Here is a 21,670-nt window from a genome sequence, read left to right as displayed (position 1 = left end):
AGAATATAATGGTCCACTAGGGATGATCCTACATAGCCCTAATTAGAAATAAAGAAAGCCCCTCGCACCAGCTTCATTGGCCTACCATGTGCATTCTTTTTTTTTATTCTTTTTATTTTTATAGATACGTTACAAGACACATAAAGCCCTTACCGAAAGGCAATGGTGTGATTACAACTAATAAAAGAAAGCAAGGCACTATTGTTCGAAGGATCATTGTTACTGACAAGAGGAACAAGAGATTGATGGGATAAGGATGAGGTGGGAATGCTGCTAGAACTGAATCTAGCTGCGGCCCAATGTGCCACATAATGGGCACCGAAATTTGCACTTTTATTAATTTTTCAGACCGACCATGAAGCATCAGCAGGAATAGAGTCTAGTGTATTGGCCTACCATGTGCATTCAATCGGTAGTTCAAGGGTTCAAGTCGCTGTCTCCTTCCAAATAGCGACACTGGAAAAAAAAAAAAAAAAAAAAAAAAAAGGTAAAAGAACAGATGTAACTTTCATCATAGCTTGAGCCCCAAATTTACTAGGATGATTCATACTTCATAGCAGTTGACTCTAAACTTTTTGGCTACTGTGAAGAAAACATTTCAAAAGCATTACATCAATTTTTTATTTTTAAGTAATTGCCCCCGGGAGAAAGAAAAGAAGAGATTCGAACTATTAACCTCCGCTTCATACGGCGTGTATCTAATTACTGATCAGCACTCAGCACCTGACATGAAATCTGATAAATTAACTGTACAGACAACTGAAATATTACACAAGCATAAAAGCACTGTAAGAACAGTAGAATACTGAACTTTCGAGGAGACAAAAAGGGTTATTGCCGGGTATGTAATATATAAAGATATAATACAATTCATCAAGTTCAACTTATGGAAAATATGACATGTGATACTCCCAGTCCTCCAACAGATTTTGGTTTTAGATCACTTCATTTAACAGGTATGCTGAAGATATTTCACCATCAGTTATTGCTTTGAAATTCGCTCAATGGAATCAATAACCTCTTCACAATAATAACAGACTAACAAGTCTGCCTACAATTTTGGAGCTAGAAGGGTATTGTATTGACAGTATTCACCCAAAAGAAATTTGATGAAATACACAGCAATAAAAATGCATCCACAGTGATTTACAATTGTCATTAATTCAGAAAGCCATAAAGTTATAAAACATACATATATTGCTGCTTTGAGATCTCTAAAGTTGAGGAGGGATGACAGCAGTATGAACAGTCACCAAAAATAGTATATCAAGTCTCTAATTGCTGTATCACTGAGTGGATAGCATTACGGTTAAACAGGTTGCCCGAATACCAACCCTGCTTTATCTCAGGCTGGTTTTGCAAAATATAAGCTCAGGCATGTTACATCAGGTCAGTCACCTTGTTTGCGAAGGGTGGGATGTCAATTACTCTGCTGTTTCTACTTATCAAACAAGCTGCAGATCATATGGTACAAAGTATCAAACTAACTGAAGGTACTTGAACATTTCAATAAAATTGCTTTTAAGAAATAAAAAAGAAATTTTATAAAAGATCATGTTTATTTATGGCATACAGTTGAAAGCATCCAATATCAATTAATGACCAGCCTTTTATCCAGAGGGCAATCAGCAATCGTTAAAGAATAGAGTATATATAATGTTGTTCTAACTACAGCCTATACACATGATAACTTAACTATTAATTATTATACACGAGTCCGTTTGGAATGGGATTTGTTTGCCTGAGGCCTCAAGCAAAGCAAAGCCCAACTTAATTCGGTTTCCATTTAAGCCCACCCCTATGTCTAATGACTTCAGCCCAAGCCTGCCGAGTACATGCTATAGGCCAAGTACAAGCCATCCCAATTGCAAGCCTCATCCATATGTAGAAACAACTTTATGCCACATAATTTGAAGTAGAAAAACCTCATCATCTAGAGGTCTGTATGGGTTTCAAACCTATATTCATGCTAACCTATTATTTTCAAACCATTACGAAAAGAATAAATAGATACTGCATTTGATGTGATACTCAAATGCACAAAAATACGGATTCATGACATTCACAAAACTCATTACCAATTTTATTAGAGAATCAATGACAAAAAATAATAATTGCAAGGATGCAAATATCTTTCATGGAATCAGTTATCTGATTTTTGGAATAAAATCTCACAAGAATATCATTATGCAGATTCAACGGTATAGAATCTGATCGGAATAGAAGGCCAACTTGTGAAGAGTAAAGAAAAATGTTGTAAGCTATGAAGTTCACTGGAAATATAATTCGTATTTGTCTCCCCAGAATCACCTGGCTGAAAAAATATTGACGAACTTTTACCTTTCAGCATTATGTAATGAAGGATCTTCTTCCATATGTCGAGCTAAATGTTCCAAAACCGAGTTTATTGCTGCTTTCAAAGGATGCAACCTATCTGATACTGTGAAAGCATGCACTTTATTTTCAATTTCTATCCAACTGATGGCACGCTCTTTCCTAACTTGCCTCTCATCCATAAGCTGTCTCACCTTCTCTACCGACTCCCATCTACCAAGTGCAGCATATATACTTGACAGTAAAACATAGGCAGCAGAAGATTGAGGCTCCAACTCTATAAGTTGTTCGGCTGCTTTTCTTCCCAAGTCTATATTTCCATGAATTCTGCAAACACCAAGTAAGGCATTCAAAACTCGCTCACCAGGTTTACAAGGCATCTTCTCAAGCTGTTCCATCAGCTCCTCAAAGCATCCAGCTCGACCCAAGATATCAATTAAGCACGCATAATGCTCTTGATCGGGAACAATGCCATGATCACGAGTCATTGAAGTGAAAAACTTAAGCCCTTCCGGCACAAAACCCGAATGACTACATGCATTGAGAACGACGACAAAGGTGGTCCTGTCTAGCTTCACTCCCGAACTTTCCAATTCATCAAACATCTTCATTGCTTCTGCACCATGACCATGCTGAGCAAAGGCAGATATCATTGTGTTCCACAACACAACATCTCGCTTATCACCCATAAGATTGAAAACCCGCTTGCCAAATTCCAATCTCCCACATTTTGAATACATGTCAATGAGAGAGCTCACAACTATGGTATTGGGTCTAAAATTTGTTCGTATCAAAAAGGCATGTAACTGTCTGCCGTGCTTAAGCGAAGCTATACTTGCACAAGCACATAGACAACTACTAAATGTAAATTGATCAGGTATAACTCGAAGCATCATCATTTTTGTGAACAACTCAAGTGCTTCATGCCCCAGACCATTTCTTGCATAGCCAGCAATCAAAGCTGTCCATGATACAGCGTTTTTCTCAGGCATCTGATCAAACAATTCGCTAGCTGATTTCATATCCCCCCATTTAGCATATCCCGAAACGAGGGTGGTCCAAGCAAGGACATCCCTTACATTCATGTCATCAAATATTCTCCTCGCATCTCCTATCTCCCCACACTTCGCATAAGCATCAAGAACTGAACTCGAAATCACCACATTCCCCAAAAATCCAACAACCAAAACCTGCCCATGAACCTGCCTAGTAAGCTTCAATTCCTTCAAATTCACGCAAACTGTCAAAACACCCGCAAAACTGAATTCGTTATACCCAATTGACAGTCTCCGCAGCTCCCTATAAAACCTCAAAGCCTCATCACAAAACCCACTCCTTGCATAAGCAATCACCATAGTGTTCCACGACACAACATCCTTCTCCGGCATTTTATCAAACAACTTCTTAGCAGGCTTAATCATCCTCATTTTCGCATACCCAGAAAGCATATTATTCCACGAGTACAGGTTCCTCGCAGACATTTTATCAAACACATTGCGTGCCTCAACTTCGTCGCCGCATTGGAAATACGCAGCGATCAACTGGTTCGACAAAAACGTTGTGAGGTGCTTCAGCCCCGTGAGCTTCAAATGGAGGTGAACCAATTTGGTCTGTCTAAGAGAGCGGGAGTTCGCGCACTGTTGCAAGAGATAGACGAGAGAGTTAGAGGGCAAGCGGAGGCCTTTGCGGGCTAAGAGGTCGAGGGAAGAGATGGCCTGGGAGAGGTGACCTTGGGATGCGAGGTTGAAGATGGACTGGACAATGCAGGGACGCTTGGGGAGTGGGCGTTTCTTGCTGGGTCTCGTGCGAAACGTTTCTTGGGTGAGCCTGAGAGCTGGGGGAGAGAGAGAGGGCATTGCATAACGTCTTCATCTATGTAATGTTGGGTTGGTGGTGGTGGTGGTGGTGGGGCTTGGGAGATCAGCTCCGCCGTGCATTGGCGGCTGTGATGAATGACAACACTGCATGGGCCTAGTTTTAGAAACCTGCCGTTGGTTTGATGGGCTTCATAGGTGGGCCGTCTCGGGAAACCAATTTATCCTACCTACTAATACCATGTCATGAGATTAGGACCCACAATCCAGCAATTGTTTTTAAAAAAATGTTAAGACTACAAAATCTTTTACTAAAAGATTATTACTAAAATGACGGGAAACATATTCATTAAAAATTATCAAAATAATTAATAAAAAGAAATGATAGGAGTACCAATAATTAAATTCAACATCATCTTAATAACCATCTCTTAGTAAAAGATTTAGTATCTTTAACATTTCTCTTGTTTTTGTTCCGGTGCAATGAAGATGTCCATTGCATGGTACGATGAAGTTCTTATTAATTCGTTGCATGAAGTATTGAAGTTACCTTATTGATACTCAAATTTCACTTGTTCGAACAATTCGAGCGAGTTATGCCCAAGATGCCCAAACACTTATTCAAATAAAACGGGATGTAAGCATCTTCTCACATGAGCTTGCACCAGATTTCCTTCATTGTCTAACTAATGTTTAACAAGGCTAAAGAAGTTTTTGAATTTCTAACCATAAATTTACTAATAGCATCTTCTAATATGATAGATTTTTTTCTCTAAATTAATTAAGTTAAATGGATTTCCTCTAATATTAGTAAAGGTTAGTGATGAGACCTAATCAGAAAGAGCATGAACCTAGAGAAAATTAGGTTAAACAAATTTTTCCTCTTTTTAAATAACCCATTAGAGAAACTCCTTTTCCTAACTACAAACTATACCCTAATACAAACTATTCATACAAAATAATACTCGATATTATATTTTTATCATACAATTGTTCAACAATGTTGTCGTTACAATCCAAATCAACCATTGAATCTTTCTTATTTTTTATTTAACAATGATTAATCAAAAAGGTTAATTGGGAGTACTGCGTCAGTCTTAGACAATTGTAGAATAAAATCATAGTATCTAGCATTGTTCATTCATATATCACATTAAAGTAATGGTATATACTATATTTATATCTCACAATAAATTGACATGATAGTCTCAACCAATCGTTATTTATTTTTTATTTATTTTTTTTTTTTTTAACAATGATTGATTTAAGGGTTGATGGAATTACCACATTAATATTGTAAAATAATTATGAGATCAAAATGTAATTTTTAGCATCACCCATCTCGTTAATATATGCTTTTATTGAGGCTCTTACCCTTATATTTTGTGTTTTTTATATTTCCATACATTAAACATAATTATACCCACAACTAAATAATTAATATAAAGGAAATAAACCAGATTATTTCTACTAAGCTACTTCCACTTCTCACTCAACCGGAATCACCTCACCTGTCCACTTCTTGTTTGGTTTGGGGCCTTCGGGCGTAACACTCGGTGGTTGTCATTCTCTCTTAAACATATTATTATTATTATTATTATTATTATTATTATTATTGATTTTTCATTTGTTTTACTTCTCGAATTTATTTTCGTGAAAAATACTAATAGAATGGCATATTCGATAGGTGTGAAAAATGAAGGAAAACAAATGCTATTTTATTTGTTAATGTGTTTTTTTTGAGGAATTTTTAAATTTAAAATAATTTTGATGTGACATAAATATAAAAATTGTTTTTATGAATATTTCGTGTTTTGAGTTATTTAATAATATTTTTGTTTTGAAAACAAAATACAAAATAAAAAATTAACAAATGAAGCCACTAGTATAATTGGAAAATAGCAAAGGAAAAAATGCAAAATAAGTTATCGTAGTTACACTGATTTACGATAAGTTCCATGTGGTATAAAAAATTACTAAAAACTCACTATGATAAGCAATAAAAACAAATAGGTCTTGGACCTAACTTCCGTTCATTTTTTTTTTTTTTTATTTACGGAAATTGTTAAATGTCACGGTAGCATCAATCGGTAAATTCCCTCTAGTTTTATTTATATTTATTTTATTTTTGTCATTTGATGGTGGCCGAACCACTCATATGACCTTGAGCCACCCCCCATTTGGCGAAAGGGGATGGCTCGACCGCCCCCTCAATTTTTTTTTTCTTTTCAATATTTAATATATTTATAGTTTTTATATTATATAGATTCATATCATTTTTTATTATTATTATGAATAACACATGTCATAATATAAATAGGTGGTTCCGTTGCATTTGATAGTTTTTATAAAAAAAATTGGACAGAAATTGGGTGCAGGAACCTATTTGTTTTTATTGCTTAATATAGTGAGTTCTCAACAAAGTTTCATACCACAAAGAATTTATTGCAAATCAATGTAACTATAATGACTAATTTGACATTTATTTTTCAATAGAAAAATAAACTAAGAAAATAAAAAGGTGGGGAGCATATGTCAAAAAAATGAGGAGGTATTACAAGTGAAATAATTAAATAATAAATTATATTGAGTTTAATTGATGCAAGCAGTATGTCAAATCATATGTGTAATTATCTGAAGTAGTCAATTATGTGAATTGAAAACTCAGTAAGTTTTTCTTTAATAGTTGTAAAAAAACTAATATCCAATAAAAATCTCCTTTTTTTAATAAATAAATAACTATAGGAAGTACTGTTTAAAAACGAAAACAAATTTGTTTGGTGACAAATTAATTCATGCCAAAAAAATTTGTATTATAAGATCATATTCTTTGTGTTGAAAATTTGAAATTATTTTGATTAATGACTGGTGTCTGGTCATGTGAAGAGGAATTTATGAAATCGTAATTCTTTTATAACATCATGTAATTGGAGAGATAGTAAAAAGGAACACAAGAAAAATAAAAGAATGGAGAATATGTGGAAAAACGAGGTTGTGTTGCAAGTGAAATGATTGAAATGAAAATTATATCGATTTCAATGGATGTCAGCAATATATCAAATTATATATTTTATTTTTCTGTTTAGATATTAATTTATATGGATGGAAACTCACTAGGATTCCTTTTACTGATTTTAAAAATTAAAATATAGCTATACCATATTACCATTTAATAATTGTTGGTATAGTTTTTCGATACGGGGTGAACGGTGCACTAAAATTAAGGGACACTTTTGAGAGTTCCACTCCGATGCCTAAAATAATTTATAAGAAAAAAGTATGCTCAATGCATAAAATAATTAGTCTAACGTTTGTACTTAAGGTATAAGCATATTTATAGACAAAGAACTGGAGTCACACTTGTATTAGGTTTAATATTTTCACTTAAACTATGAGTGCTTGGAGTTTAATTTGTTATGAGAGTCTTATATGATTATATCCATTCACGGGGAGTTAGGTTGTTAACCAGATTCTTAAAGACCAAAGATTCTTTATTGGACTCAGATTGAGACTACTACCATAATTCGACTTGTAGTAAGATTATTTACAACAACAATAAAACAGATTTGTTTGATGAGATGTATCATATCTTTTTGTTGAAATTTCAAAATCATTGTGATTAATGACCGATCATACATATGAGAAAAACCATATAGAAACTTGATTTATCAATTATGTATCAAAATGAGAGTATGATGTAATTTGTTAGTATAGTTTTTAGTATGGTGACATGTCGCCTTATGATTCGTTCATTCTTCTTAATATGCAAAATAATAATAATTAATTGTCGAGGGTGCCGACCAATCCCTAAGTCAATAGCAAGGTTGGCTCAGCCATCAGGCGAGTTAAGCGGTCGCCTATGGCCTCCAAGTGGAATAAGGCCCCAAAGATAGATTTGTTCGAAAAATAATCATAATCAATTTTTATTATTATTTTTTTTTTAAAAAAAAAAAATCAATGGAATAAGACCCTAAAACAAGTTTGTTTGAAAAAAGAAAAAGAAAAAAAAAAAAAAAAAGAAGCCTAATCATAAGCCGATTTTTTTTTTTTTTTTTTCAATGGAATAAGGCTCCCAAATATAGGTTTATTTGAAGGGGAAAAAAAAACAAAAAACAAATCATAATATGGAATGGTTTTGAAAAAAATAAAAGAAGTATGATCTATTCTTTGGAGACTCTTTAACTTCAATAGAAAAATAAATATTAAAGCCCCAAGAACACAACAATTAATACCAATAAAAAAACAGTACATTTTCTCTCATATTAAGGAGACTCAACTAAAATGATGTAGACTATAAGAAAGCCAATGAAGAGAGTGAGGCCCACCGAAAAATACTCATTGAAATATAAGTCATAACTCTACAAAAACAATAATCACTAAGAGTGGGGCCCACGAAAAAATGCCTTATTTAATATTCTCGCCTTAGGCTCCAAAATATATCGAGCCGGCCCTGATTAGTAGACAATTTCAGGGAGTATTCAGTATAATTAAGATAATAACACCAGATTATACATTGATGTATGTGGGTATTTATAGTGAGGATGAGAAACCTATTAATAGCGTCCGGAACGTGGGGTCTCCACATGTCCGACTAGAGGGTCTTCTAGTATCCGAACGTGGGTTCTCCACATGTCTGGATTGTGCTCCTTTGCTGGTTAGGAACATGCGCCTCTATGTTTTGGATCACGAGACTTCTATGTATCCAAAGCATGGGCCTCGACGTCTCGGGACACTCTCGAGTATCTCGGGAGCTTGATCTCTCCATGGGTTCTTTGCGGATTATTTCCGAGTGGGCTTGGATCTGTCATGCGGTCCAGCCTTCTTGGTGAATTGATGGGCCTCGCTAAGGGGCTCTAAAGCTGGCTCTCCTTGTGATCGTGAATAGTGAATGGGCCGACTTGGACAGTTGGGCCCATTCACTAACCATTGGGAATATTTCCCAATAGATTGGGCCTCCTCGGATCGGTCAAACCGTATGGGCCCAGAATTCGATTATGGGCTTACTTGAGCTTTGGGGATAATAATATCCCTAACATAAATAATTCATATAGTAATAGCAACAACAATTATAATAAGATACAATTTTCTTCCAAATTGAGTTAGAAGAAATATTTTCACTCAATTTTTTAAACCAACATTTATCATGCAATTCTCACGTGTATTTTAAAAATGATCCCAAATAAAACCACCATCTTGATCCTAGTGCATTCGATTTCAAATTGAATATATGAAATCTCAGGTTTTAATGTTTTGTTGAAGCTAAAGAAGACTAGATACATTAGTTGAAGTTCTTGGATAACCAAATTTTCTTAAAAAGATGAACTGCATGTGGCATTGCTGCAGCTTGGGACACATTTAACTCCCTAAATGATTAGGAAGATTACCCATGTGGATTAGGTTGGTGTGATAAGATTCAAATGGTAAATATCCACAACCTCAATTAATACTGCTTTAATTCAAATGGTAATATACATAACACAGTGTTATGGCGAGTAATGCTACACGTCATACTCATGTCCCTCTTGTGTCCCTCTTAAAATGAGGTGGCTTTTAAAATCACCATTGAGCTTGTGATTGATCAAAATTAAATTTTGATCACATGGTGATTTTAAAAGCCACCTCATTTTTAGAGGGATACAAAATGGACATGGGTATGACGTTTAGAATTACTCGTGTTATGGCTCTAGGTGGAATTGGAAGGCAGAATCAAATGAACAAATAGTTGATATAGCTCGTGCACTCAAGTGGTTGAATAAAGGAAATGCACAATTAATTTACTTCAAATTGAATTTGAAGATGTTTTATCCTCATATAATTAATTAATTAACTTCAAATAGTTGATGTAGCTCTTGCACTCAAATGCATGATAAAATTTCATAGATAAATTAAGCAATAACTTCAATATGGATCTTATCCTCATCTTCTTTGTTTCTTACTTTAAGAAAAAATGATATTGACCTAAGCCATGACAATTAGATGATGATATTCATATCAACAGTTACATAAATGCCTCATTTCTCTCTCTCTCTCTCTAATTATTTTTTATTTTTTTAATGTCAAATCAAATCAAATCATATACAAGCTTAGGCCAATTAGACTCGTGACAATAGGAATTGACCGGCCTATATGTACAATAAAATGTGTTTTATTTCTTTACTTTTTAACATTGATTTATTTATATCATAACTCTTGGTCAAATATATATTTATTATAGGTTAGAAGCAATGTTTCACTTGAGTAGACCTTAATATAATTATCATAATGTTGTTACAAATGACATGACAATTTAATGGTATTTCTTACCATCTTAAAGAACAAAATTTAAAGTTCAAACCTACTATTTGATAATAATAATAATAATAAAAAAAAAAGTATTGCAATAGTACAACATCTTTTACTACAAAATTCTTTACAAATTCATGTGTCACGCCAATCACTAAACAATTAAATTTATTTATAAAATTTTGTTGCTTAATTTTTTAATTTATGTGGCACCGTATGACCCATATAAGAATTGCTGCGTGAGTTTGTAAGGAGATTATAGTAAAAATTATATATTTTAAGCATTTTTCTTTGAAAGTATTGCAACTTTTATTTTACTATAGGATTTGTGAAAAATTATAAGATAAGGATATTTTTATTGTTTGCCAAAAAAAAGCCAAATCCTAGCATTATTAATGAAAAACATGATGTCTTTAATCATCATTAGGGTTTCTTCTAATCAATCAAAACGGTCTAGCTTTTGTCACGTATCACCATCCACCGTGTTTCTCGCAATCGAGCCATCGACTTCACACGGACGGTCCAGATTTGTGTCCCCAGTCCTCCCCAACGTTATTCTCGGAGGATAACCACATGCTGTGTCAAGGCATGCAACCTTTTCACCAGGCGTCCACGTCAGCAAGATTTGGCGTCTTTCACGATGATACCAAGGCGTCGCTCTCCACCGTCAGATCAGAACCCCACAAAGCCATTCTCAACCGTCGATAAACTCTTATCTGTAATTCAGCAAGGGAGTAGATATGGAAGACCATATGAAAGTAGAGCTTTTCTCTCATTTCCTCTTTAGACCAAAATCACACAGAGCTTTGTATTTCTACCTCCCTCTACTCTCTCTCTCTCTCTCTGAAGCTCACACTCTCTCTTTCTCTCTCTAAAAGTCTCTCTCTGCGTCATCCATAAGAGCAGGTAAGCTTTCTGTGATATTATTTGATGTTGTTTAATTTAACACGCTTTTAGTATTCGCAAACCCTAGTAGAGAACATGCAAAAACTCTCTGAGGATCTGGTTTTTATGCTAATATTGGATTAATTATGACAACCCAGAAAGATCTGTTATTTGTGGATATGGTTTTGGATTAAAAATGCGATCTTTTATTGTATATTTGATATTGGGGTTTTGAATTTGATTGTCTTTTATGATGGTTATATTGGCTTTTTCTTGATTATTTTATCTGTTTGGTTAAATGGATTTTATGGGTTTTGGTGAATCTAGGGTTTTGAAGCAACTTCGAGGTTTTTGTGATGGAAAATGGGGTTGAGATTGTTGATGGGTCTCAAGCGGGAGAGGAGAGTGTGGAAGTTGAGGTTTCTGAGGAGATAATAGAGGAGAGGGTTGTGGTGGGCTCTGATGAATCGAAGGATTTGTATGGTGAAGAGGTTTTTGACGACGCAATGAGTACCCTAAAGCTTTTGCAGGAGCAGGTGGCGGAGCCTGATTCTGGGTATGGTGTGTCTTGTGGTGGAGGTGGGAATGTTGAGCTGATTCCTGAATCTGTTTTGCAGGCGGTTGATGAGAATCCAAATGCTGGACACGAGGTTGAGAAGTTTGAGGAGGCGGCTCAATTTTTCGAGGCATCGGTGATTATTGAAGATAAGGTGGATGATTTGGTGGGTGGAAAGAGTGTTGATGGGTCTGTGGTGGTGGATGAGATTGATGAGGGAGGGAATGAAAAAGTGGCAGAGACTGATGAATTGAATGGGTCGAGGGATCATGGGGGATTTGATGGTGGAGAAAATGGTGGAGAGGAGGTATCTGAGGTTGGTACTGGTGGAGAGAAGGAAGTCTTGAAGGGTGAGGATGAAGTGGAATTTAAGTCTGGTCTAGTAGTTGAAAACTCTGAAAATAAGGTTTTTGATCATGTTAATTTGGAGCATATTCCTGTAGATGAAAAATTAGAAAATGGAGGAGGTGATAAGGTGGGAGGAGTTTTCGTTGAGTCTCTTCAAAAAACTGAATTGCATAGGGAGATTCTAAATGAAGATGGTAATGGTGAGAAACTGAAGGGTGATAACTTGGATACTGAATGTCAAGACAATGAGAGCAGGGAATTCAAAGATGCTAGAGCTGGAATTTTTTCAAGCCATGAGGATGATAGCAGTGATGAGGCAAGGGTCATTTCATCTCATATGGATACAGAACATCAGGATTGCAGGAATGGGGAAGCGAAAGATACTCAAGCTGGAGTTGATTCTGAGCGTCATGTGGAACCTTGTGAACTGAAAGACACTTCAGTTGATCTGCATACGTTTGTGGAGGAAAGTCCAGTTGTTTCTGTAATTGGAAGCTCACCTGCTGCGGAATTATCTAGAACTGAAAATACTGAAAAATTTCAGGATAATACAACTGATATGAAAGCAGAGGATCATGAAGTTTCTGAACATAAGCGTGCAGATGAAAATGATCATGAAGTTCTAAACAACCACACGGTGGCTGAGGAGACTATGATGAAGGAAGAAAATGTTGGGCAAGAGAAGCAAAGAACTCAAGTTAATGGAGAACAGGAGATACAGCCAGCACCAGAGCTTGCTTCTTCACATGGAAAATCTACAAATCCTGCTCCTCCTCCTGCACGTCCTGCTGGTCTTGGACCACTATTGGCTGAGGAGACTATGACGAAGGAAGAAAATGCTGGGCAAGAGAAGCAAAAAACTCGAGTTAATGGAGAACAGGAGATACAGCCAGCACCAGAGCTTGCTTCTTCACATGGAAAATCTGCAAATCCTGCTCCTCCTCCTGCACGTCCTGCTGGTCTTGGACGTGCTGCACCACTATTGGCTGAGGAGAATATGACGAAGGAAGAAAATGCTGGGCAAGAGAAGCAAAAAACTCGAGTTAATGGAGAACAGGAGATACAGCGAGCACCAGAGCTTGCTTCTTCACATGGAAAATCTGCAAATCCTGCTCCTCCTCCTGCACGTCCTGCTGGTCTTGGACGTGCTGCACCACTATTGGAACCTGCACCTCGGGTGGCTCAGCAGGCTCGTGTGAACGGTAATGTATCTCAAATGCAAACCCAACAAATTGAGGACCCAATCAATGGAGAGGCTGAGGAGTATGATGAGACTCGTGAAAAACTCCAGATGATAAGGGTGAAATTTTTGCGCCTTGCACATAGACTCGGACAGACTCCCCATAATGTTGTTGTGGCGCAGGTTTTGTACAGATTAGGATTAGCTGAGCAGCTCCGAGGGAGAAATGGGGGCCGTGTTGGTGCCTTTAGCTTTGACCGTGCTAGTGCAATGGCAGAGCAGCTTGAGGCAGCAGGGCAGGAACCCCTTGATTTCTCTTGCACAATTATGGTTCTTGGGAAGACAGGAGTTGGTAAAAGTGCAACCATCAATTCAATATTTGATGAAGTCAAGTTCAGCACTGATGCTTTTCAAATGGGTACAAAGAAGGTGCAGGATGTTGTGGGAACGGTGCAGGGTATTAAGGTACGGGTCATTGACACTCCAGGGCTTCTTCCTTCCTTGTCGGACCAGCGCCAAAATGAGAAGATCCTCCTCTCTGTTAAGCGCTTTATTAAGACAACTCCTCCAGATATTGTATTGTATCTTGATAGGTTGGACATGCAGAGCAGAGATTTTAGTGATATGCCGCTCTTGCGCACCATCACTGAGATATTTGGACCATCAATATGGTTCAATGCAATTGTGGTTTTAACTCATGCAGCATCTGCTCCACCTGATGGCCCAAATGGTACTGCTTCTAGTTATGACATGTTTGTGACCCAACGATCTCACGTTGTCCAGCAAGCCATTCGTCAGGCAGCTGGAGATATGCGGCTTATGAATCCTGTTTCCTTGGTGGAAAACCACTCCGCTTGCAGAACAAATAGGGCTGGGCAGAGAGTGCTACCAAATGGTCAGGTTTGGAAGCCTCATTTGTTATTGCTCTCTTTTGCATCAAAGATTCTGGCCGAAGCGAACACACTTTTAAAGTTGCAAGATAGTCCTCCTGGGAAGCCTTTTCCTAATCGAACAAGAGCACCTCCTTTACCTTTCCTTCTCTCATCCCTTCTCCAATCAAGGCCACAGTTGAAGATGCCTGAGGAGCAGTTTGGTGATGAAGATGATTTAGATGATGATCTGGATGAGTCATCAGATTCGGATGAGGAATCAGAATTCGATGAATTGCCACCATTTAAACGTTTGACAAAGGCCCAGGAGGCAAGGCTCACCAAAGCTCAGAAGAAGGCATATTATGATGAATTGGAATATAGGGAAAAGGTTTTTATGAAGAAACAGTTGAAGGAAGAGAAAAAGAGACGGAAGATGATGAAGAAGATGGCTGCTTCGGCAAAGGATCAGCCTAGTGACTTCAGTGAGAATGTTGAAGAAGAAAGTGGTGGAGCAGCATCTGTGCCAGTTCCCTTGCCAGATTATGCCTTACCTGCTTCTTTTGATTCTGATAATCCTTGTCATCGGTATCGCCATCTTGATTCATCCAACCAGTGGCTTATTAGGCCTGTTCTAGACACCCATGGTTGGGATCATGATGTTGGTTATGAAGGCATAAATGTGGAGAGATTGTTTGTGGTTAAAGACAAAATACCCTTATCTTTTTCTGGTCAGGTTACAAAGGATAAGAAGGATGCCAATGTCCAACTGGAAGTTGCCAGTTCAATAAAGCATGGTGAAGGGAAAGCAACTTCATTAGGTTTTGATATGCAGACTGTTGGAAAAGATTTAGCTTACACACTACGCAGCGAGACAAGGTTTAGTAATTTTAGGAAGAACAAGGCAACTGCTGGTCTCTCAGTTACGCTCTTGGGTGATGCCTTATCAGCTGGATTGAAACTTGAAGACAAATTGATTGCTAATAAACGGTTCCGGTTGGTTATGACTGGTGGTGCAATGACGGCCCGTGGTGATGTTGCATATGGTGGTAGTTTGGAGGCCCAGTTGAGAGATAAGGATTACCCTCTGGGACGTTCTCTATCAACTCTTGGGCTTTCTGTTATGGATTGGCATGGTGACCCTGCTATTGGTTGTAATATACAATCCCAGATCCCTATAGGGCGATCTTCAAATTTGATTGGTCGTATCAATTTGAATAACAGAGGGGCAGGACAAGTAAGCATTCGCTTAAATAGCTCGGAACAGATTCAAATAGCTTTGGTCAGCCTTATTCCTCTTCTCAGAAAGCTACATGGTCATTTTGAACAATTGCAGTCTAGTCAATGATGTTATTAGGTTATACTGCAGCAGCTTCATGGTTATAGGAGATAACTTTACATGGCCATCTCTAATGGCATCCTCAAGAGTGAGTGATACTGAGCTGCTTATTTCATATTTTCTTAGCCCCCAAAATAACTTTTCTTGAGTATAGTAATTTTGTCTTCTTCAGTTAGATATCCGCATTTGGTGAATTTTGTTCTCGTTAAGCTACTGGACCAAGTATTGCAGCTTGTTCAATTATGTTTTTGTCTTAATTATCTCTCTACTGGTGTGAAAATTCATTATATGGACAGTGTCTAATAACTTGGCCTGAACTTTTTTTCATGTTAATCATGATCACCTTCCCTTGAAGTCCAGGGTACTATTTCTTTTAATTTAGTTGATTTTGTACTTTATGGGGATGTTAAAACAAAAGGATTTGTTTATCTGTTGTTAGAAGTGTTCCATCACTGAGGTGATTGTGAAAATCAATGTTATTGATACTGTTAACATGCTGAAGAGACTTATGTTCATCCTCTCAATGGCAAATGGTAATTCTGTTTCTTCATTGCGTGCACAGAATTATTGTTACTCGAAGTTGAGGGCATGTGCCTTCATGACAATCTTAATCATACTCCTTCAAGTCAAACTTTCTTTCTGCAGGCATTTTAGAGGTTTACAGCTGTTGTCTCTTTCAACTTATTTTTTGAATTCGCGTGTCCTTGAGAGTATGATTCCCTTAATTACCTGATTTATTAGTGTGGTGATTAACATCCAATTGTACCCTTTTGGAGTGGGGTTCCCACACTGCAGATATAAGTTTGACCAATCATGTTCTCCTTCACTGCCAAATACTTTCTTTGATAAGGCTATAATGATGTATCATGCTGCTCTTTGATCCTCGACTGCCTATTGCCCTTGTGGATACTGAAACAATTAGAGAGAACAAACGCACCCCAACTCCTCAAAAAATGGCAATTCTAGCTGTCAATACCTGTCTTTGTTGGTTACTCACTTCACCTTAATGACCCCATCTCTTATTCTTGGGTCAACGATTTTTCAGCCTCTACTTTCTTAATGATGCAGCTCATGCCTCTTGTCCTTGGGCCTGTGTTTCTTTCTTAAGGAGAATCGTGTGATCTCTTTTGATAAAACTACTTTTGTCCTTGACACTCGTTAATTATTAGAAAATGCCATTGGGTATTCTCCAGCTACAAGGTGCCAAAGATTACTCTTTATGAATGATGCATCCACCTATTAATGTCTTCTTGTAGGTATTATTGGATTTAGGTGTGGCTTGAAGCGACCATAAGGGATGGACTATGATACAAAGGGTCAAAATACTTGACATGGTGTAATGTTGTTTAAGGACACTTGACCCCATTAGCTGTTTGCATTATAAGTGGGGGGATATCAGGCAGTGATCGTTGTTGGAAATGACTTCACACGCTGTAACGATGCAAAATGTTAGCTTTGTGTGTCATGCCAATCAAAATGATCAAATAGCATCTATATGTCTTCTTCAACAATAACAAGGCAGTCATGCGGTGTTCAATTTTATTAGCCATGAAAGACTTCCAATACTATTTTGTGTTATATTCTGATTTCTTATCTTACACTCAAGTTGTAGGAATATAGTTTTCTCAATCATTTGCCACAATTGCAGTGTGCAATGGGGCTGAGCATGAACCCCCTCGGGTTGGTACTCAGCCCACTTTGATGGCCGAATTAAAGGCTGTTGGTAGGGCGGATCATTGCGTAGCTGATCTGACAATTCCGACTAGAACTGACGGAGTTCAATCGGATAAATCCCACCACCCGTTGGTGATTGGTGGCAAAATTAGAATTTTAACAGGGTCAGCTCGGTTGTCGGGTTTAGGGTGTCGGTAAACTTTTCGGATCTAGCTTGTGTGCTGTAGTTTAAAATTACAGCACACATGTTATAAAAATAACTAATGGCCCAGATGTGTTAAAATTATTTAACGGTCTAGATGTAATAAAAGATAAAAAAACAAGTGGAGTCATCTTCCTTCTCTTAATCGATGGTGAAACCTAAGGCCCAATAGTATTGAGTCCCTCATCCAAATTCACACTAGCTTTCCTCTATAACCGTGAGATCTACACAAAGAACACATAGCAAAACGTGGTTTATAAAAACCCATTGCTGAGACCTGCAAAAGATATATGAAGGGATGAATTTAGAAATTTGAGGCTTTTTTGTTGCTTTATTTTGCTTGGACAACTAGTTTACAGCTGAGTTTTGCTCGAAATTCATAGAGACATAGAGACAGCTGGGTTGTGTCTTTGAGTTGAGCTCTGCAAATTTTGCTAGTTTCGTTACCTTTTTAGCTTCTTCTTACATAGCTGCAATATTTCAGTCTAGAAGAGAGGGAATAAATTAAGGATCCGACGATTATATAATAGAAATGCAAGAACGCAATCAAAGAGAGAGAAAGGTTAAAAAAACAAGCAAGTTCGTGTGAATTTGGATGGGGGACTCAGTATTATTGGGCTTTTTGGTTTCTTCATTGCTTTAAAAAGAAAGATGACTTCACTTATTTTTTATCTTTTGTTACATCTATACCGTTCAATAATTTTAACGCATTTGGGTCATTGATTATTTTTACAATATGTGTGCTGTAATTTAAAACTACAACACACAAATCGGATTCCAACCTTTCAATGCTACTATTTGGTAGAAGGCTTTGTTTATCTATGGTTAATCGCTCTACTTTTACAACAAAGTGATGATAACACGAATTTACTTCGGTAGGTAAAATCAGTCTACTTTAACAACAAAATGGTGAAGACATCAATCATGTCAGAGTTTGTCCTCAAAATTGCCTACATGAACCATTCTTTTAAGAATTGGGATTGATTGATTTCCTACAACCCAAAAGGGTTAACCATTTTTTTTCTTTCTAAAAAGGACCTTTAGGCCTAATCTCCTTTAGCTTAAAACAAAGCTTGGGCTTGATGAAGAGCTTTTCTGGCAGGCTGGTATGGATAGAGCGTACTCCCAGATTGACTGGTATATCTTAAAATTTCTTTGTAATTCTATAGGGACAATCGTGGTAGCTTATCCTTTATTTATTTCGGTGTAAAATAATTTTTGAAAAATAATTTCGGTATTTTACGGTATTCGGTAGGAGCGAAAATAATGGTCAACAAAAATCATTTTTGGTTTGACCGTAAAAACTTCTTTAATTTTTAGAAAACGATTTATTGTTTTAAAAATCGTAAATTGTTTTCCGAAATTATACTCTTCGTCCTTTCACGCACATTTGATATCCGATTGTCGGAATTCGGCAATAGTCGGTCGTCAAAATCCAGGCGACACCGGAATCCGGCAACATCCGGCTTCCGAAATAATGTCGGCGCCGGAATCTGTCCACCGGAATACTGCCGGCGCCGGAATTCGGCGACATCCGGCCACCATCGCTGGATCCCGGCAGACCAAATTCCGGCAGAATTTGGCCGGAATTCGGCCATGGTCAGAAGCTGGCCGGATCTAGCCAAACATGCTCGCCGAAATCCGGCAACAGCGATCGGACGTTGCCGGATCCTGGTGATAGTTGCATTTTTACTTTTCGTAATTTTTTTGTGCGAATTAAACGCTGAAAAATATTTTCGAGAAAATTATTTTTTTTACGACGAAAACAATTTTACGTCAAAAAAAAATAAAGCATTATATACTCAAATAGCTCTATATGTCGTGTTGATATCTCACATATTTAGATTCTGTACAATGAGATTGTCTTATTACGTTAAATAAAGCAGGTATTCGGGTAGTTTGAGCTCCACCTGTTCGAACTACGAGATCAACCGCCCGAACAACCTCTCACGTGACGAGATCCTAATCGATATATTAGAATATACTTTTCGCATATTCTCCTTCATAGATAACTCTCACATCTAGGGAGACGTGGTTGGCTTTGTGTATAGTAATTCCGTGACGCTCAATATTAACAGATAAAAAACAAACACAATATGCCAATTCAAGAGTAGACTTTAGTGAAAACCTGATACAACCACATTATTAAGCACAATCCCATTATTAATAGCTAACCCGTACAGATTTAATGGAACTGACGATGATTTTGTCGATCAAAGTAATTTAAATGTATCTCAATGGCAGGTATCGAAAATCCAAAATTATGTAATCAAATCCAATAGAAAACACATGTATCCAACTGATGCAACTCCACACAAGACCAACAAAATCAAACAGAGCAAAAAAGAAATAATAATAATAATAATAATAATAATAATAATAAAAAAAAGGTGAAAAATAAGCACTATGCTCCACTAGAGAGACTCCATTGTTACTGCTCAATAATGTACAGCCACAACATTGTACTCCACAATAGCGTCACCGCTTGTAAAATTAAGAGAATGTGTCTTTGCGATGGCAAATCCACGTGCCAATCGGAAAGCACCAGAACCGCCGATGATCGGCATCTCACGGACCTCCTGCAAAGCTGCATTTCTTCCCAAAATGGTAAGGCTGCTAGCGTTAAACTTTCCAGCCGTGAAAACAACGGTCATGGCTACAAGTAGACTGAGTTCTTGCTGGCAAGCTGACCCATAGAGCCCCTGAGCTCGACCGACGAGTCTAGAAGTGGGTTCAGGTCCCTCTGTTAGTGGGTCATCAAAAATGTAAACAACTCCAAATAAGGTGGGTGATTTGTCAGTGTTTGATGCTTGGGCTACTTGTACTGCGCTTGGTTGTTTCCCTGATAGCGTGTCATGGAAGTAAAAATTGAGCCGGGAGATCGTCTGCTTGGAGGTTTGGAGGTTTTGGAGCCATTCATCAACTTCTTCGTTGGGCTCTGCAACGGTGCTCTGCTTTTCCAATTGAATGGCCATGGCTATTGAGAAAAGCAGTAGAACTGGAGCTACCTTTGCCATATGCATTATTCCCTCTCTCACTTGCACAGCAGAAGATGGAGTCTAGGGAGGCTCTTTAAAGAGGAATAATCAAACATCATTTTGTCTATTTTTGCTTTTGTTTTGGTTATTGTGTTGTTTGTGATCAACTATCTTTTCGATGCATCTCCGTTAATAATAATCAAAGTAGCTATTGAAAAAGTACAATTCTCTACTTTATCTATTGTTTTTTCTATACTTTCTCCAACAAATTCTCTATTTAACTCTTTATTTTCTTTAAATCTTATTTTGTGAGGAAGAAAGTGGGAAAAAAGAGTGTGTGAAAGAAGGGAATGAAGAAAGAGAAAACAATCAAAAACTGTTTATAGTGTGAATAATGAATAGGCTCTTCTGCCTATTTACTATTCATATGAAAAGAAAAAATCTTATTTTGTCTATTCTGCATGGAGACGAAAAATGGTTCATCATAGTCAAATTTAACTATTATGAGCCATTTCCCTATTCTACTGGAGATGCTCATAGAGACGTGCTTGTATTAGCTGCAGCCTGTAAAAATGCAAATTGACATGTTGGGAAAATTCCTAGAGAATTACTTTTTAGTGAGCTCATAATAAATGGCATGTTGAGACATCATTTAACCACTCACTCTTCTAGTCTTCTTACATCTTAGCAATGTGAGATACCTCACAAGTGCACTTAACAATCTCCTATCTCCCACTCACTTGTGAGTCTGTTACACATTGACTGAATTCTCCCTCGCTTGTGAGTCTTTTTACATTTTCAAGAGTGTCATGTTTACTGGAGATGAAACAAATATGTCTAGACACTTGTTCTAGGAAACTAACCGTGGCTCTAATACCAGTTGTTGGGAATATTTCTAGGGAAGTTCATTTTAGTGAGCCCATATATAATATATAGCATGTTGAGACACTACTTAACCCAAAAGTTTAATCCTATGAGTTTGAGCCCAACAATACTATATAAACCACCCCACTCTTCTTACATCTTAATAATGCGGAACACCTCACACATACGCTCAACATGACACGTGTGCCTTGATGCTTAGATCCTATGGTATGCCCTGACAACTTGTCTAACATTAAGAACTTTACAGGAAGATGACCAAAAAATTAACAGGAGAACTAACTAAAGATTCCTAGCTAGTTACCATGTAGTCATGAAATTTTCTCC

At 37.2% G+C, this 21,670-nt stretch overlaps 3 protein-coding genes across 5 annotated transcripts; 1 reads left to right on the top strand and 2 right to left on the bottom strand.

Annotated features, from left to right (window-relative positions):
* Window positions 1-156: 156 nt before the first annotated feature.
* Window positions 157-4,310, bottom strand: LOC133881371 (pentatricopeptide repeat-containing protein At2g21090). 2 transcript variants are annotated; one of them, XR_009902495.1, is made up of 3 exons: window positions 2,341-4,310; window positions 1,193-1,454; window positions 157-456 (listed from the first exon to the last, which is right to left on the bottom strand). XR_009902495.1 is itself a non-coding variant. In XM_062320285.1 (2 exons), exons 1-2 carry the CDS (start codon window positions 4,188-4,190, stop codon window positions 1,439-1,441), a joined length of 1,866 nt encoding a protein of 621 aa, XP_062176269.1. In that variant the 5' UTR covers window positions 4,191-4,310; the 3' UTR covers window positions 856-1,438. The 2 variants fall into 2 exon arrangements, 1 of the variants encoding a protein (XP_062176269.1); XM_062320285.1 differs by lacking the exon at window positions 157-456 and having other exon boundaries at window positions 856-1,454.
* A 6,869-nt stretch (window positions 4,311-11,179) lies between these two features.
* Window positions 11,180-15,894, top strand: LOC133882415 (translocase of chloroplast 120, chloroplastic-like). 2 transcript variants are annotated; one of them, XM_062321582.1, is made up of 3 exons: window positions 11,180-11,336; window positions 11,643-11,851; window positions 11,933-15,894. In XM_062321582.1, the coding sequence occupies exons 2-3, from the start codon at window positions 11,672-11,674 to the stop codon at window positions 15,614-15,616; spliced, it is 3,864 nt and encodes a 1,287-aa protein (XP_062177566.1). In that variant the 5' UTR covers window positions 11,180-11,336; window positions 11,643-11,671; the 3' UTR covers window positions 15,617-15,894. The 2 variants fall into 2 exon arrangements, with proteins under 2 accessions (XP_062177566.1, XP_062177565.1); XM_062321581.1 differs by having other exon boundaries at window positions 11,643-15,894.
* Window positions 15,895-19,728: 3,834 nt separating this feature from the next.
* On the bottom strand, window positions 19,729-20,570 carry LOC133882654 (dirigent protein 23-like). Its single transcript, XM_062321860.1, has one exon. The coding sequence runs from the start codon at window positions 20,504-20,506 to the stop codon at window positions 19,922-19,924; it is 585 nt and encodes a 194-aa protein (XP_062177844.1). The 5' UTR covers window positions 20,507-20,570; the 3' UTR covers window positions 19,729-19,921.
* Between the last annotated feature and the right edge of the window lie 1,100 nt (window positions 20,571-21,670).

Source organism: Alnus glutinosa, chromosome 11, assembly GCF_958979055.1.
Source record: "Alnus glutinosa chromosome 11, dhAlnGlut1.1, whole genome shotgun sequence".
NCBI lineage: Eukaryota > Viridiplantae > Streptophyta > Magnoliopsida > Fagales > Betulaceae > Alnus > Alnus glutinosa.
Note: the sequence above shows the minus strand (reverse complement) of the source record. Positions and strands in the feature narration are given on the sequence as shown.

Excerpts from the sequence above, each read along its gene's own strand:
- LOC133881371 (XM_062320285.1), bottom strand. The coding sequence starts at position 4,190 with ATGCCCTCTCTCTCTCCCCCAGCTCTCAGGCTCACCCAAGAAACGTTT.
- LOC133882415 (XM_062321581.1), top strand. The coding sequence starts at position 11,672 with ATGGAAAATGGGGTTGAGATTGTTGATGGGTCTCAAGCGGGAGAGGAG.
- LOC133882654 (XM_062321860.1), bottom strand. The coding sequence starts at position 20,506 with ATGCATATGGCAAAGGTAGCTCCAGTTCTACTGCTTTTCTCAATAGCC.